The sequence below is a fragment of the Pantherophis guttatus genome, chromosome 5, assembly GCF_059756535.1.
Source record: "Pantherophis guttatus breed Tessera chromosome 5, ASM5975653v1, whole genome shotgun sequence".
Taxonomy (NCBI): Eukaryota; Metazoa; Chordata; class Lepidosauria; order Squamata; family Colubridae; genus Pantherophis; species Pantherophis guttatus.
In genome coordinates, this window is record NC_142067.1 from 21459281 (window position 1) to 21477799 (window position 18519).

At 33.3% G+C, this 18519-nt stretch overlaps 1 protein-coding gene across 27 annotated transcripts in view; it reads left to right on the top strand.

The window, feature by feature from the left end:
- Positions 1–18519, top strand: part of ZMYM2 (zinc finger MYM-type containing 2) — an 81655-nt gene that overhangs the window by 20637 nt on the left and 42499 nt on the right. For all 27 annotated transcript variants that reach the window (XM_087894673.1, XM_087894666.1, XM_034409959.3 and 24 more), the window contains 3 exons: positions 98–383; positions 2239–2404; positions 3587–3799. In XM_087894673.1, coding sequence (XP_087750799.1) covers positions 98–383; positions 2239–2404; positions 3587–3799 — 665 coding nt within the window. The remainder of the gene's footprint in view (positions 1–97; positions 384–2238; positions 2405–3586; positions 3800–18519) is intronic.

Genomic DNA, 18519 nt, shown 5'->3' on the forward strand with positions numbered 1-18519 from the left:
CTGTGCTTTACTGTCAGATTAATGCCAGCCTATTGCCATTGTAAACTTCCTAAAGCTGTTTACTTAACTTCCAGTTTCTTCATTTTGTATTTTTAAGATTCCTGGATATCTCAGTCAGCTTCATTTCCAAGGAATCAGAAGCAACCAGGCGTAGATTCCCTATCCCCTGTGGCATCTCTTCCCAAACAAGTCTTCCAACCACCTGCACAACAGCAACCTTCAAAACAGGTTAAAGTTACATGCGCTAATTGCAAAAAGCCTTTGCAGAAGGGCCAGACTGCGTATCAGCGGAAAGGATCTGTTCATCTTTTTTGTTCTACTACTTGCCTTTCATCATTTTCACATAAACCAGCTCCAAAGAAACTCTGTGTTATGTGCAAAAAGTAAGGATTTTTCTTATTTCTTGATCATATTTATTAAAACTATAGTGCCGTTAATTTTCTAATAACTCTGTGAAATCCATTTTATTATTTAAGAGACAACAGAGATACTTTTCTTTATGTTCTTTCATCATTTGTTTGCATAGTAATATTGTCCTGGGCAAAGATTAAGAATGATTAAAAAGAGCAGGCTTAGTTAAGTTTGTTATTGGTTAGTAATAATTTACTGTAATTGCTATTGTCTGTTCTGACATTTGGTGGGAATTAAAATTAATAGTGAATGTAGACATAAGCATAGGTGCATAAGCCAAAAGTACCCTGTTTTAAATAAAAAAAAGGGAGAAAAAAGTCACATATTCTAAATGGAAATTGGTTTGCATAATGATTGAAGTAACCTAGATTTTTTGTGATAAATGTCTACAATAAACTAATGGTCATATTGGAAGTTATTTATTTTATTTCTATAGCTATCTATATCAATAAGTGATATGTTAGATTAATTCTTATTTAAAACTGCTGTAATAATTGTGATGCATTCAGATTTAAAAAACAACAACTAAGTGGTTATAGAAAGTTGGGCTTTATATAAGCTTATAGATGTTCAGTCTTTGACCTTTATCTATTTAATACATACAAATAGAAAAGCAAGATCTTTTGATTTTTGGTGTTTATCAGCAATAAATAGGAAAAGCATAAAGGAATAATTTTGTTTGTAGTGGCATTTATTAGGTCACCATTTTTATCTCTTAATTTATCTCATTCCATCGTTGTTTTCTGATTACTAATTAAAGGTAATAAACATAATATTATCTGTAAAACGTGAAATGAAAAACTGGCTGAAAGAACATGTTCCTTTTCCAGTGTCTCGATCTCAAAAGCAATGTTCCCATCTTTTTTTGATGTCAGTCATAATCAAGAATTGTCAGGGTATCACTTCAAAAGTTGGTAACAAAACATACTGTGATATTCTCCAGTGTGATAGTGGGAGGGTCCAAGAATGGGTTCTATGATGTCCTTTCTGCCCAGAGACTGAGTGTAAACTTGAAGCCACGCCCGGGTACCTGTCCCTCTGACTCCAGTTTCAACTCAGTCTTGCCCTAGAGAGATGTCTTTGGACAGTTGGGACATCTGGAATTCCATTCTTGGATAGGATAAGGTTATATTCATCGTTTTCGGCTTCTTGACTATTCCAGCATTGTAGAAGCAGCAGGAGCTCTCACCCTGAGTTTCCCGCCACCAGGGCTTAGCTCCCCATTATCCGGTACATGCTATCCAATTAATAGCATGAAAGGGGATAAATAGGGTTGGAGGAAGAAGGTTGTTGGGGTTTATATCTTGTTACATCAGTACAAGAAGATAAACCTATTAAAAGCTTAATAAAAGCAGGATGATAGAAATACTTAGTATTTGACCAATTATATTTGTTTTCCTCTGTCACTTTTTTGTAGTGCTTTTTAATTGCTTTTTCATTAAAAATAGAAACAGGGACTCTTGTTAAGAAGTTCCACCAGTGGTGGGTTGAACCCCTGTTCGGACCGGTTCGCAAGAACTGGTAATAAAACCGGCGGGAGGCTCCGCTCACTGACCCGGACATCATCATAGGTGATCTGCGCATGTGCAGAAGCATCTGCGCATGCACAGAAGAACGTGCGTGCGAGCGAAGCATGTAGGCGGAATGCGGACCGGTAGTAAAGGTAAGTAGAACCCACCCCTGAGTTACACTATCTTCTGGTGAGATTGAGTATTACATTCATAAAGATCTGATAGGGGTTTTTTTTGAAAGAACTGAAATTTCTGAAAATAAAAAAAACATACAATGGTTGCTGAAGTACTGAGACATAATCATTTTGTTTTTCAGAGACATAACAACAATGAAAGGAACCATTGTTGCTCAGGTTGATTCAAGTGAATCTTTCCAGGAGTTTTGCAGTACATCATGTCTGTCTTTCTATGAAGACAAACAGAATCCCTCAAAAGGAATCTTAAATAAATCAAGATGCACTATCTGTGGTAAACTAACTGAGGTTTGTTTGCTATTTTTCACTGATTTTTTCCTAAAATCAGTTTTATTTGAGTTGCTTAAGAAACTATCGATATAATTATATCATTGTTTAGAGCAGTAGTTCTCAACCTTCCTAATGCCGTGACCCTTTAATACAGTTCCTCATGTTGTGGTGACCCCCAACCATAAAATTATTCCTAAAACCATTGAAAATATGTGTTTTCCGATGATTTTAGGCGACCCCTGTGAAAGGATCGATTGACCCCCAAAGGGGTCCCAACCCACAGGTTGAGAACCACTGGTTTACAGAAAAACAGTGGATTATTTAGTTAAGGCTCCCTGCTAACGTTAGATTAAATTTTATTTGATGTATCACGTTCATCGCTTGACAAATACTCACTCATACTAAGAAGACATAAAAGTTCTATAGCTGAATGAGTAAAGCACCATACTGGCCTTTGGAAATTCTCCTGTGTACATCTACTAAGCCTTTCCCCTTCAGATTTGTTTTAAAAATGTTTTAAAAGTTTCTTAATTAGAACATTTGAGCATGTAGTCCCAGCATGTGGCGCGCATGCACGCACAACACATGCATACACACACACTCACTCTATTCTGTATCTGCAAGAATGCATGGTCTATTTTTCAGAGGGAGGAAAATCAGTTGTATACCAAAGCTGTGCTAATTGCTTGCTGTCCAAAGAAAATAAACTGTTATGGAGTAGGACTATTAGGACAAGCAGAGGTTGAGAAAGCAAATTAGCTTTATGTTTGGACATTGAAATTTAAGGGCATTCTTACACTTGTGTTTTTTTTAAAACTCACCTTTCTTAACATCTGTGAACATCATTAATTATTGTAATTTTGTGTAACATTTTTTTAAACCAATAAATTACAAGTATTTAATTTCTGTAGAGACTGAATATAGGGATGATAAAGCAGCATGTCCTTTGTCATTATAATCTTTATAACAGAAGGTTAGAACTGTGCAACCTCCTTTTTAACATAAGGATTTTTTTTAAATTGTTATGTATTTTGTATACAGTTAAAGTGTCTAACATCTATATTTTAAATGGCAGTGCAAGTTTCAATTTCTGAAATGGCAGATTCCAAGGTTGCTTAAACAATTAACCTAAAGTTATGCTTGAAATTCATAATTAAAATAAAAGTAGATCGTCATATAAAACTAAATTTTTGCTTTTAGATACGCCATGAAGTTAGCTTTAAAAACATGACTCATAAGTTGTGTAGTGATCACTGCTTCAATCGATATCGAATGGCAAATGGCTTAATCATGAATTGTTGTGAGCATTGTGGAGAATACCTTCCAAGTAAAGGTGCAGCAAACAATATTCTTATGGTTGATGGAGAGCCGAAAAGATTCTGTTGCCAAAGCTGTGTTAGTGAATATAAACAGGTAACTTCTACATTTATTTTTATGTAACACTTGCAAAATCTTCAGTTAGATTGTATCATTACAGTCAAGAGTTGTGCTTTTTGTTGTTAATTTAGAAGCATGTTTGCTAAAGTATGAAGACAAAATAAGAATATGTTGTGACTACTGATTGGAGTAGTATTTTCATAAGTTCTTTTTGCTTGGATTTGTAAAGTATTGTTTTGCTTTTTACAGTAAAAATACGTTCTATAGCATTCTGTTATTCACAGTACGTGAGGTTTCATTTTTTTATCATGACCTAGAAATTATGTATTTCATTTTAGAAATTCCCAGTTGTTTTGAAATGAATTAAAAAAAAACAACCCCTACAAGTTTTGTCTGCCTGCACACATGTCTCACCAAAGATCTTGAAAGAGAAACAGTTGTTGACTTTTTCCAGATGCAATTATTATTTTGAATGTGACCCCTTTTCTGTGGATAGTTTATCTGTAACTATGAAGCTAAATTGTCACAACTAAATTTCTACAGCAGGCTCTCTAGACAACATAACCAATAATTTCCAACAATATAGGTACACTTACACTCTTAGTGTTTTTGTTTTCTCAAGTTTAGGGTGATATATTTCTGTTTTTACATCTCTTGGGGGGGGATTAGTTTCAGTAGCCTGAGGTTATTCCATCCAGTTTTTCCTGCTTCCCTGTATCCCAGTTCTTTCCAAAGTATTTTCTGATCCTCAGAAGATTCTTCTCTGGAAGCACAGATTCTTGGAGGTCAGGAAAGTTTCTGTAACAGAAACTTCCTTTTGCATTGAGTATAACCTTTGAACTTTAGGCTTGTACAATGTTTTTGCAAGATACTTTTTAGAAGATCCTATTTTAAATGAGGGATTTTCTATATTTTTTTTTAAATGAAAACCTTTAACTAGTCTTCTAAAGATACATTATAGTGAGTGAAAATACCCTAGAATTTCTGTTTTAATTTATCCTGTTCGAAATGTTGAGATGCTGCTTATATTTTTGATAATATGCAACCAGCACTTTTAGAAACATAACACAGGCCTTGTTGTTTTATTACACAGCAAAACAAAAGGGGCAAAATAGGTTATCCAAGATACTAAAAATGATAGGCATACAGAGAAGCCACGGAGAAACTTGGAGAAGCCTTGAATAAGATTTCATGAAGGAACCCAAAAGATACAAGAATAACATGCATTGCAGAAATTCCAAGTGAACATGAAATGTGGTTAAATGATAACTCTGTATCTCAGTTTATTGTGACTTGTACATTTTTTCACCTGTATAGATACTTCATGCTATTTTATCATATTATCCCATATGTTTTCAGAAGAGTGAGGTCATATGTGTAGAGGCCATTCTAAATTAGTATTTGAATCCTTGATTTTTTTTTTTAACTTTGGGATCTATATTTAGAAGTTACATGGGATAGAATAACACATAAAATAGTTTAAATAACACATAAAATAGTTTAGTGGTAGTGGGATAAATGATTTCAGTATCTGTAAAATGGAAAGATGATAAATCATTGCATTCGGTTGTCATTAAGCACTGTTATAGTAACTTTTTTCTGGTGCTTTTTGACTTCAGTGGATAATATATTTTACCATTGCAGTGCAGTAGGGTTGTATGTCTTATAGTGAAATGTAGTAGGCTTACTTTCCTTTATTGTTGCTTATTCTCAGAAGCAATTCTAATGAGTAAAATTTCTATATTTCACTGTAAGCAACTGTTGGATCTTACTGTAAGAGAAAGTCATGAATTCCCATTGCAGTTATATTTAGGCATGTAGTTGATTTTATATGCTTCTGACATGCCCCAACGAAACAAGTGATTATAGTGTATTAATAATATTTTGTGGAGATACTTATATTATTCTTTTATCTCTCTATACATGAAAATCTGTTAGCTTCAAATAATTTAGTTTAGAATCATTTAATAAATCAGTGGCTTTTTAGGCTAAACTTAAATTATCTTTATGTAGGATGTAGGATAAAATCTTAGTACACTTAGATTTACGTAGTATTTTGCATAAGTTTTAATATGAGCTGAAATTTTATATAAAAATGTTAATTGCATAGGTGTTTGATTTAAAACTCAACATATCATTAGTTACAGTTAAAAACATTGTTAAAAAATGTTTAAATATTGAGAGGTTTTCAGTAATAGAATAACAGAGTGCCATTACAGGGCTATATGATTGTTTCAAAATTTTGGGCTTTATCTTGAAAATTAGTTGAAATTTCTCCTAAATACAGTAAGCTATAAAAATGCTGATTTTGCCTTTTGCTTTTATAAAAGTTGTATTAAATAGATGCACAAATATTTGATATTTATGTAGTAAGAAAAATTAGAACTGATACGATATTTGTTCCTACTTAATATTTGTTAATAAATACATTTTTACAAATTACTTTTTTTGAAGTAATTGCTTGAGTTCCAACTCACTTTGGTCTTGTTCAGTTTCATTCTTGTTAGCTTTAAGAATAGCTTTCCAAACCACTGTTCTAGATTGTTTATTCTTTTTGGACTATCAGGTTTTCTTGTATTATGATTGCCATGTGAGAAAAATGCTCAGATGTTTGCAAACTAAAGCATACTTCATTCTGCATTTGACATGGTTATACAGGAATGTATGAGAAGTAAGGGCAGCACTGCTTTTTAGCCAGTGGGATTGTACACACTACATATCATTGACCATTTTCTCAATGACACCGTAGAGTTGTAGACCAAATAAGGTATTTCTCTGTTTTTCTGTGAAGCCATACTGAAATGCCAAAAGGAGTTGAGTTTTAATTTAATTTTTCTGAGAAATGACCAAAGATTTAGTATGGTCTCAAGGACCAACTTTATAAGCATCAGTCCGCAAAGAGAAGTGTAAAATGAGACATATTATTAGGCCATCCAATTTAGAAATGTGCATTTTGATAGTTGGCTGATTCTAGTTTTTGAGGGATCTAGAACTTCCTTTTTTCCCCTTTGTCGTAGTTATTGTTCACTGAATAAATGAGGGTATCAACTCTAGTTTAAGAATTTGAAAAGGAGAATAATTACTTACGGGTAGTCCTCATTTAACATTGGCAATTTGGACCAGAATTTCCATTACTAAGTGATGTAGTTGTAGGCGCAATGTCATGTAGTGACATTCAATCATGGGTCATTAAGCAAAGACATTCCATTTGCAATCTCCGATCAGACTTACTTGTAAGAAGCAGACAAAGAAGCCTTGATAGTACAGTGGTCTACGCACCCTGTTATTAACACAGCTGCCTGCAATTTTCTGCTGGTTTGAATCTCTCCAAGGCTCAAGGTTGACTCAGCCTTCCATCCTTTCTAAGGTAGGTGAAATGAGGACCCAGTTTGTGGGGGCAATAAGCTGACTTTGTATAAATATACAAAAGTATGAAGGCTATTGCTTAACGTATTGTAAGCTGCCCTGAGTCTCCGGAGAAGGGCGGCATCTAAATCAAATTTAAAAAAAAAAAAAAAAGGGTGCAAATGGCAGTCATGTGACTATGGGATGCGGCAACATCATACAAGTAGTCCTCGACTTACAACGGTTCATTTAGTGATCGTTCAAAGTTACAAAGGCAATGAAAAAAGTTACCTTGTGACCGTTTTTCACATGTCCGTCAGTTGCAACATCTCCATGGTCATGTGATCAAAAACTGGATACTTGGCAACTGATTCATTTAAGATGGATGCAGTGTCCTGAGATCATATGATCACCTTTTGCTACTTTCTTGCAAGCAAAGTCAATGGGGAAGCCAGATTTAGCTAACAACCTTGCAACTAATTTAACAACTGCAGTGATTCACTTAATCACTGTGGCAAGAAAGGTAGTAAAATGGGGAAACATTCACTTAACAAATGATTCACTTAGCAACAAAAATGTTGGATTCAATTGTGGTCATAAATTGAGAACTACCTGTAATTGCAAGCCGAGTACCTAGTGCCAGGATCATAATCAAATGACGACAGGGACACAGCAGCGATCATGAGAACAGAGATTGGTTGGAGGGTGGTTTATTTTTAAAATGAACATCTAAAGTTACTATAGTAACAAATACATGTAAATGAAATTGCAGAGATTTATTTTAAATTTAATTATCTATTTAAAACAGGGCTGTCAAACCCGTGGGCCGTGCATCGTGCTGGCCATGACCACGCCCGGTTTAGCGAAGGGGAAAAAAGTCACGATACATCACATGCCGCTGTGACGGCACGAGTTTGACACCCCTGATTTAAAAGATAATGCTGTTCTTTTAAAAAATTGAAATAATATAAAGAACTTAAATTTATTATACCAGGAATTCAATTGGCCAGGTATTTTTATCTGAATTGATTATAGTGAAGCCAAAATGGCACCAAAAATATTGGTTAATGTTAGGGCTAAATGTTTTATTTAAGGCAAGATTTGAGTAGACAGGAAAAAAAATTGGCAGGTATATGTTTGGTTACTTCATCCTATTTTATCAGTGAAGTTAAACTTACTAAGTATCCTTCCTATGAACAGTTTTGAAAGTCCAGGACAAAATCTAGGAATCTTTGAGAAAAAGCAATATAGGCAACCTTACTTTTCTAGGTATTAATATTGGATACTATACTGAATGAATTCCCTTAAAAATTGTGCTCAGCTCCTTTTCCTTTTGGTTTTTAGGACATTTTTATTAGTCAAGTTTTGTTTAAATCGTTTAGTGGTTACATTTAACAATTTAATTTGTTGATTTTTTTAGAAACGTACCATATTGTAGTACTTTTACAGTAAGCATCCTTTGAGTGCTTCTACCCCAAAGATAGACTAGAACTCCTGGTAAAAGTTTGCCTGACTATAAATCTTTCCAATGTTAAAATGGATAAACTTTGGGATGGAGGAAAAAAAAAAGAAATGTGGAAATGATACTGAAACATTTTTATTTTATTCATTATTTGAATTTTGTAGCTCCTCCAAAAGCTATGGAATATGATAGTACTTCATAAATCATATACTCTATGTTTTAGTATGGCAAGTCTTTAGCAACTGTGGGCAATATAGTGAGTATGCATGTCTGCTTAAATATATTTTCATAATTCAGGAAACATATTTTACATAATACTTTGAATGCATAAGTTATACATGTGAATAAAAAAGGCATTATAGATTTGAGAACATAGTTTTGAATAATTTGTTGGCAAGCTGATGGGTTACTGGTCTAACTTGGAATGAAATATATATAATTTTATTATTTACATGCTGAAGCATTCATGAACCTTGTAAAACAAATATTAATACCAATAAAAATTTGGGGAAATGTTGATGTGAACATTTTTTTCTCACTGTTTTGGAAAAGACGTTGAAAAATAATAGAAACAAAAATAGATTTTTAAACAAAAAGTTTTGTTTAAACAAAAAATATGGTAATAATATTTTGCATAATTTGATTTGATCCTAAAATCATCATGTTGGTATATTAAATTGATTTATAATTAAATGTATGCTTAGATAAATTAGAAAATATCAAATATAGAGTTAAATTATGATTTATTAGAATTTAGATGGTATTTGATCTTGTCTAATACTGATTGGAGTTAGATCTGGTTAGATAAGGATCTGGACAGATCTTTATCTTTTAGCTAAAATAGATCATATATATGAAATTCAGAATTCATTATCTTTCAAATAAGTATACAACACTTTTGGGGATCCAAAAGGCAAATTTGTGGAACCAGAAGGTGTTCTTTCCAAAACTGAAATTTTTAATCAGGAAAGGAACAGATGACTTTTATAAAGTTGAACAAAAGAGTTGATAAAAAATTCAGAAAATGTTCTGTAAAGAAGAGCAGTATATATTCTTCTATAAATGGCAATGTTCCTTTAAGGAAGAATTATCTTATTTTTAAAAATATAATTATAAATACAATAATATTCCTTTCATGTTGTGATACTGATATCATTTGAGAAGGGTAAAAGTCTACTATTCTTCTGAAACATTTTATTCATAATTCTAAAAGAATGTGTATAATTCCTGCTCTTCTGACAATAACTTCAGGCTATTAGGAAAAGATAATGTAATAGTTTTTCTGGTTCCCTGGCACCTTCACAGTTTTATGCTTCAAACAGCTCATGAACCATAAACGGGAAATGACTATTACATAAACTGCTAGGTAGGTCATAATTATCGTTTTTGGCTGCTTCTTCTAGCTTACCTGCTTGCTTTCTCTTATTGATATTTCTTATTTTCTTTGCTGCTCTTTTGATGTTTGCACAAATCTGTCTTGCTTTCTGAGGGGCAAGGAAGAGTAGATGGCAAGTGTGAAGCAATAAAACTGACTTGATTTTGAGCAAAGGAATTTGTACCATAGAAAAATCTGAAAGAATATTCAAATATATTTGATATACTCCAATGAGTACAGTGTATTTAAAAAGTATTCAGACCCCCTTCATTTTTGTCAGTTTTGTTATGCTGCAGCCTGATTCTACAGTTGTTGAAATTCATTTTTTTCTCATTAATCTACATTCAGTACCCCATAATGAGAAAATGAAAACAGAAGTTTAGAAATGTCTGTAAATTTATTAAAAAGAAAAAAAAATCACATTGGCATAAGCGTTCAGACTCTTCACTCAGTACCTTTGGCAGCAATTACAGCCTCGAGTCTTTTTGAGTATGACGCGACAAGCTTTATACACCTGGATTGAGGGATTTTCTGCCATTCTTACTTGCAAATCCTCTTAAGCTCAGTCAGGTTGGATGGCAAGTGGACATCCATTTTCAAGCCCTTCCAGAGATGTCCAATAGGGTTCAAGTCACAGTCTGAGAGTCCTTTAGGTGCCTTTTTTGCAAACTCCAAACGGGTTTTCATGTGTTTTGCGCTGAGAAAAGACTTCTGCCTAGCCACTATGCCATAAAGCCCAGATCAGTGGAGGGCTGTCACATCTCCACACAGGATCTCTGGAACTCAATCAAAGTGACAATCGGCTTCTTAGTCACCTCTCTTACTAAGGCCCGTGTCCCCCAATTGCTCAGTTTGACCAGGCAACCAGCTCTTGGATGAGTCCTGGTTGTGCCAAACTTCTTCCATTTGAGAATTATGGAGGGCACTGTGCTCTTAGAAACCTTAAGTGCAGTAGAAATTTTATTGTAGCCTTCCCCAGATTTGTGCCTTGCAATATTCCTGTCTCTTGAGCTCTGCAGGAAGTTCCTTTGACCTCATGGCTTTTGCTCTGCTAAAGTACGCATTGTCAGCTTTGAGGCCTTCTATAGAGAAGTGTGTGCCATTCCAAATCATGTCCAATCAATTTGATTTGCCACAGGTAGACTTCAATCAAGGTGTAGAAACATGTCAGCAACGGTCAAGAGAACTGGGAGGCACCTGAGCAAAATTTCGAGTGTTGTTGCAAAGGGTCTGAATACTTATGCTAATGTGATATTTCAGGTTTTTTTCTTTTTAATAAATTTACAGACATTTCTAAAATTCTGTCTCACTTTGTCATTATGTGGTACTGAGTAAAGGGGGTCTGAATACTTTTGAACTGCACTGTAGGTAACATTCATTTTTATAATCATATGATCATATTTTATAAAAATGTATATTGAGGTAATTGTTTCACAAGGGGAATATAGTGACTAAATCACAAGTTATACATCAACAAAAATTGAGCAAGAAAATTAATTTGTGTATTACAGTTTTTAATATTGATGGGCAAATCTTGGTAGTAGGTGGAGAGAGACTTGTAAGAAATATATGTTTGCTGAAAGAAGGAAGTGCTTTCTTTAAGAAAGAGTATGGTTTTGTCATTTTTTTATATGCAAGGGGAGAATTGATTATATCAAGGAAGAGATAAAAGTTAGTAGAATGGAATGGGAATGAACTACTTTTAAGAACTGTGCCTGGTGAAAAAAGAATTAGGATCAAGAATGATTGAATGCTGATCATTACAAAAGAAATGTTGAATTGGTTAGACAGAATAAGAATAAATACATAGATGAAGGAAAAGTAAATAAGGTGGAGAGGAATGCCAAAGAAGTTGTGATTGGGTGAAATTAATGGATACTTGAAAACAAGAGAAATTTAAAGAATGTGAATTTGTATGGATGTGATAAAAGATATGGAGAAGTATATTGAATATGCTGGTTTAAACTATATTTAGTTAGATTATCTTTTCTGATTTCATGCCTCTAATTTCTTTGGCTTAGTACTTCTTAACTCTGTCTATATAATGTTGCTTGCCCTGAAAAGAAATAGCTTGATGTATATACATACTCCTGTCTCAAGATTGAAAACTTGATTTACAATATTACGTAAGATTTATTTACACATTACCCTTTTTAAACCACTCAGTTTTTGTTTCTCTGATTTTTCTACCACTGCTGATCTTTTTTTATGCATAAGACAGAATATTGCGTCTGAGTAAACATGAAGTTTCAATAAAGCCCCTTTCATGAGGGAAAATGTTTTGCTCCATATCGGTTAACATTAGTGTATTTATTTGAACATAAAGTTGTTTAAAGCTATCATGCGCCTGCATCTTGAAAGTTAAACAGACTTTGTCTGATATTTGCAATGTGTCAAATATATTTACTTACTCATCTAGTTCTTCATCCACAAAATTTATAGCAAAGTGTTTCTACCCCTTGAACTCTTTTATCCTCATAAAATCCTACAAGAGAGTTAAGATGAAACTTAATTTTTATAAACAATGGTAATTTGATAATCAACTATTTAATGGCCTATAATATTTAAATGTACTGTTCCTTAGTTGAAAGTTATTTTTTTTTATTGTTATAATACATAACACGGGCTGACATTCCAAGTCAAAGAAGCTCATCTGCTTTGGAGCACATAAACACACATGCAGTACATTCTGAAAAATAGAAAACATATCAGGCAATTATATAAAAAGCAAACAATTTCAGCCAGGTTCCCTAAAATTCAGAGGGGAAAAAACTAACTGCTTGGTAATCTCTTAACATGTAACAGCATGTGAGTAAGTTCCTATGCGTTCATCTTTACTCACAATCAGGGAGATAAATAATCATGTTAAAAAACAGGTTTTGCAGTTTTTATAAATTGTGAATGCTAATTTTATATTGCAGCCGTTAGTCATCTTACCAAACCTCCATAATAAAAACTTATTTTTTTCCTTTAGTGATCACAAGTTCTTTTAAAATTCCTATTCTTTGTTGATTTGCAAAAGCAAATACTATCAAGACTCTCAGAAACTACAATAATTAAAATGTATTCACCACTTCTAAAAACCGTGCTAGCTCACACAGTGCATGAAGCTGTAATTAGTGCAGGGTGTAGACTAGGTCAAAATAGTCGCTCAGTATGCAGTGGAGAAATTGATATATGAATATATTTCTGTACTTAGCCCCTTTGCTTTTCCTTTAGCTTGGTTGCCTTTTATAATTTTTTACAACATTTGTCGTTTCTTCTACAGATTATTATTGTAGAGAAGCAAGAATACGAATATCCTGTGCTGGGACTTTAGCTGAATACTTGAAAATAGTATTAGGTCAGCAAGAGAGCTTTTGAGCAGTAGTTTATGATATAGATAAACTACAGGTAGTCCTCAACTTACAGCCATTCCTTTATTGACAATCCAAAGTTAGAATGGCACTGAAAAAAGTGACTTATGACTTTATTTTTCACGCTTACAACTGTTTCAGCATCTGTAGTCACCTGATAAAAAATTGGACACTTGGCAACTAGCATGTATTTATGATTCACTTAACAACTGTGGTAAAAAAAAAAGTTGTAAAATGGGGCAAAACTATTATTATTATTATTATTATTATTATTATTATTATTATTATTATTATTATTATTATTATTATTATTATTATTTAGATTTATATGCCGCCCTATCTCCAGCCGAACTCACAACAGTAAAAAACATCTAATGAAAAAGTTAAAAAGAAATTAAATCCAAATCTCATAATTTAACAGTTAAAAGTGCAATTAAGACTAACAAGTTAAAAATTAAAACCCCATCAGTCTTGCTTAGCAACAGAAATGTTGGGCTCAATTATTTTCATAAGTCGAGGACTACCTGTTTGCAAGAGGCAAAGCAGCATAGTGTAGTCTATATAAAGAGCAATTGGAAGAGAGAAGTTTAGCCCTAAAGTGGAACATATAGAGTTTACCTTTGGGAGGAAAACTGTATTGTCACAGAATGATGTCTTGATAAAGTGTAAATTATGGGGAGTCCATTCTTAAGTGCATGCAGTTCAGAAGTTGATGACTAAATGGGATTGCCACTAGAAGCATCACCTTGAGGTAAGTAATCTGAAATTTGATAGTCAAAGGTTTTGTTTTTTCAAAAATTAAACATTTTAGAGAAAACGAACAGAAATAAAATTGCAAGAGAAAAGTTATAAAAGAATATATAAATAAGTATAAAATAAAATGCTATGGAGAATACAGCTTCCCAATAAGTTATTAACTACTGAATGTATAATAATGTATTAAAAAAATAAAAAATCACTATTAAACTATAACAAAAAATACATGGTTAACCAGTATAAATTGAAATAGTAATAGGAACTATAGGACTATCATCCTAAACAAACTATAGGAAAGCCAAATGTTGGATAAAGTACACAAACCATTGTGATAAATTGTGGTCCAGGAATGGTTTTCAGTTAGAACTGAATTCTACATCATATTTATATTTTAAGATACAACACTATTCTCAAATGAAACATACTACCCCAACTTAGTTCACCATTCTTTCAAGATGGAAATAAGCAGCCATTTTCATTAATGAGCATATGAATATCCTTTCAGAAGTTAACATATATAAATATTCGGTATACTTGAAAGAATATATAGTTCAGTAAAATTTAACAAAATATACTTTGAAATGGTACTTTATTTGTTTAATTCTAATATTGATCATTTCCAAAAATTATTAAGCTTTACAGCATTGCCATGAAATGTAAAAAAAAGTGATAGACCTCATTACATTTTCAGCAGTGTTTAAAGAATAATTCATTTTAGAAATAAAGTCTGAAATAATATACCAACAATAAAACATCTTGTATCACTTTTTTTTGAATATAATATTTGGAATAAATTTAATGGTCTTCTGTTGAAAATTGTTCATGACATTTATACATTTCCCATTTCTGTTACTCTGCTACTGTTTCAAGTCTGGATACATTTAATCAAACAATCTTATCTTCAGTTTCTGAATCACATTTCATCAACAGTTCTAAATTAAGATCCAGCATATGTTTGGAACTGCATGTTACAAGATTTTTTGAATTTGCTCTCTCAGAACCTTGCTTCTTCTGTTTTAATGCTATACTACTTACTGAAGATAATGAACCCAGTCACTTCAATCTTGCAATTTGAACAAGTTATTAACTAATAGTTTGAAGATTTTCCCCTAAGAACAAAAAGTACAACTGATAAGTGCTACTGCAGTCTTTAGTCTTACTGATGAGAATGAATTCATGAACTCACTTCACTATATGTTGAAAAAGTCCTGACTCTGTAAGTAATTGAAATATGTATATGAAGTAGATTTTTAGAAGAAATAGTAAACTTTGAGTTATCAACATGAGAAAATAGTACAGAAAGCTCTAAACGAAAGATCACTATGTGCAGCAAGAAAGAAAATGCTTCCTTTTCATATGAAGTTCAGCTAGATAATTAACCTGTTTTCAGGACTTAAGCCATTTCTGTGATGTCAGATTCTGTCATTCACATAACAGGAAATCGGATTGCTCGGTAACTCAGTTGGGATACGAGAACATTCCTAAGGTTCTTGTAATTGGATTATTTTATAGATATAATAACCCAAGTCCCTAGTGATAGACTTTCAGATAGGCAGAAAAGGTTTTATGCAGTGTCTAGTCTAGGAATGCTTTAAAGACTTATTGACCTATACCATTGCCACTAAAATGGCTTATATCTGAGTGCAACCACTATCAGGTTGAGCTCTATACCTGGTTTTGAGGTTTGAATCAAGGAAAATGTTTGCTTATTTATTAGTTTGTTTGTTTATACTTTGGGTTTCAAGGCCTCTCAGTCACCCTAGCCCATGGGAGGGGGAGAGGAGAAGACAAGTGAGGCTGTATTTAATGATCATTTGTACACAAGAACTAGTGATAAGTTTCTTAAAGTGAACAAGATTTTAGGGAAGCCCTATACAACGTGAAAAGTATTGGAAAAGGTTGAACACAAGGACTCGATGGTGCAGCAGACTAAGTGATGTTAAGTGCTAGCACTTAGCTGCCAGTTGCCTGCAATTAGTGCGAGTTCAAATCTCACCAGGCTCAAGGTTGACTCAGCCTTCCATCCTTTCGAGGTAGGTAAATTGAGGACCCGGATTGTGGGGGCAATAAGCCAGCTTTGTATAGAACAACACTGTTTGGGCGGGTGCGAAAGCCCTAATAAGCAGGTATATACATAAAAGTATATTTATGGGCTATTGCTATAATGCATTGTAAGTTGCCCTGAGTCTATGGAGAAGGGTGGCATATAAATTGGACAAACAAACAAACAAATAAATAAATAAATACATCAAAATTTATAATACCGGAGCAAAAAAAAATGTGTTCCACAAACTGAAAGTGATTAATCTTGAAATATCTTTTGTGCTGAATTTGAATGTTTTCAAGATTCTCTATTAGGCAATGTTTCTGAGCAATACACCACTTAGTTTGGTAATAACCTATATTCACAACTCAGTTAAAAGCACAGAGATTGGCCTTTTAAAAAAAAGCAGTGTTCGGTTTTCTGCTGAATTTCACGTCAGGAATTTCACTTCAGGAATATCTCTCCTAAGGGTCCAGCATTAGTCAGCCAAATATGGACTCCACTTGCCTTGGTACCACTTTCCTATTTTTGAAATGTTCCAATGAAATTGTTCAATGTGTTCATCACTGAATACTCTGAAGACTGGGAAAAAGTCGAAGACATGAATTTTCAATGACGTGTCCCATCCCATGGCTTGGTACAACTTTTAAGAGGTCACTGTTTCAGGACAGTTTCCTATCTTACGATTTCCAGAAGATTTTTATACTGTTTTTGAATGATTGCCAGGCAGATTTTTCAGTTTCGCTTAACTTTTCATCATTTTTAACATCCTAGTATCAGTTTTCTTATCTCTGGATCTATAGAAATGTTTTTTTAATTTAGCATCAGAAATCCTGGGAAATTTGATCCTCAAAGACATGAAACCAGTTCCTGTTTTATCCTCAAAGACATGAAACCACTTCCTGTTTTATACAGTAACAATGTTTTTCATAAGTCAAAGTTCAATGTGCAAAAGAGGAAGGAAAACCTTTTCAGGGTCAACAAATGGACTTTTTATCATATTTTTTTTTGCTGGAACAAGCAAGCGAAGTACATTTTGGCCATTTGTGAATGCAGTATTTTTGTGTGTGTTCGTACTGTCCCATTCACAACAAAATGACAATGCTTTTTGTATGCAGGTGTAGGCCAAGTGACCATCATATCTCCACATTTATTTCATTTGTATTTTTTAGACGATCTTTTCAAAAGTAGTTTCATGTTCTACAATTCTTAAATGTTAGCAATATGGGCTAACAATACATATGGTAATTTATTTCTGTGAAAAGATAGCGTTCGAATTAACTTTTGAGAAGTCACCTGCACATATTGTATTCATAGCCAAGAACTTCCATAACCAATCATCTTCACAAAACCTTTTTATTGGGGAGAATAATTAATTCAATTCATCATCATTGCACTTAAAATAACAGTCTGATAGTCTTTTGGGCTCCATCCAAACAACAGGAATGGCACATGGCCTATGGCATGAACTCTTTAACTATCCTGCTAGAAATCTAACGCTTGTAACCCAGCAACAGTCTGGCATCCAGTTTTTAGCTTGGTCGTCCACTTTATAACCAAAATTCATAGGTTTTGGCAGTTTTTTGGATGAGTGATGAAGGTTTCATTTCTGAGATTTATATAATAACTGACTACACATAGCAGAAAGTATTACATGATTTGTATCATGTTTAATTTGACTACAGAAGACAAACATTTAAGTTGTTTCACTGAGCTCTGGTACCAGTTTCTGATAAGAAATTGCTCTCTGTTTGAGAGACTGGGCTCATGTCTAGACATGCCCAAACTTCTCAGCAAGTTGTCTGCCTTTGTCTTGAGATTATTTATGTTAGAGTATAATAATAACTAGATGTTGTTCAATGATTCATATAAATATAGTTAACACTCTAATTGAACAGAATAATGATGGGGTCACAAGAAAACTAAACCTGATAGAAAAGAACTGATTTCTTTCTTTAAAACTCAGCTTGAAAAAATCAGTGTAGAACACTCATTATAGTCCATGTTAAAACAAATTGTTGGCTGCGTAATCAGTTTGTTGCTGATCTTGAGAAGAATTTCAAAGTTCTCATAGATCTGAATTAGTAAATACATGATCTTGCAAACTGGATCAACATTGGTGATCCTAAAGCAGGGATGGTCAAATTAACTATTGATAGTTTCTCAACAATCTGGAGATTTCAATACTGAATTAGGTTTTAAGGTTTGGTTAACGGTTAGTACAGATAGTCCTCTACTTAAACCACAATTTAGCCCCCAATTTATATTGCTAAGTGAGACATTTTTGCCCCATTTTACAACCTTTCTTGCTACAGTTGTTAAGTGAATCATTCCAGTTGTTAAGTTAGAAACATGGTTGTTATGTAAATCTGGCTTCCCCATTGACTTTGCTTTCAGAATTTTGCAAAAGCTGATCAC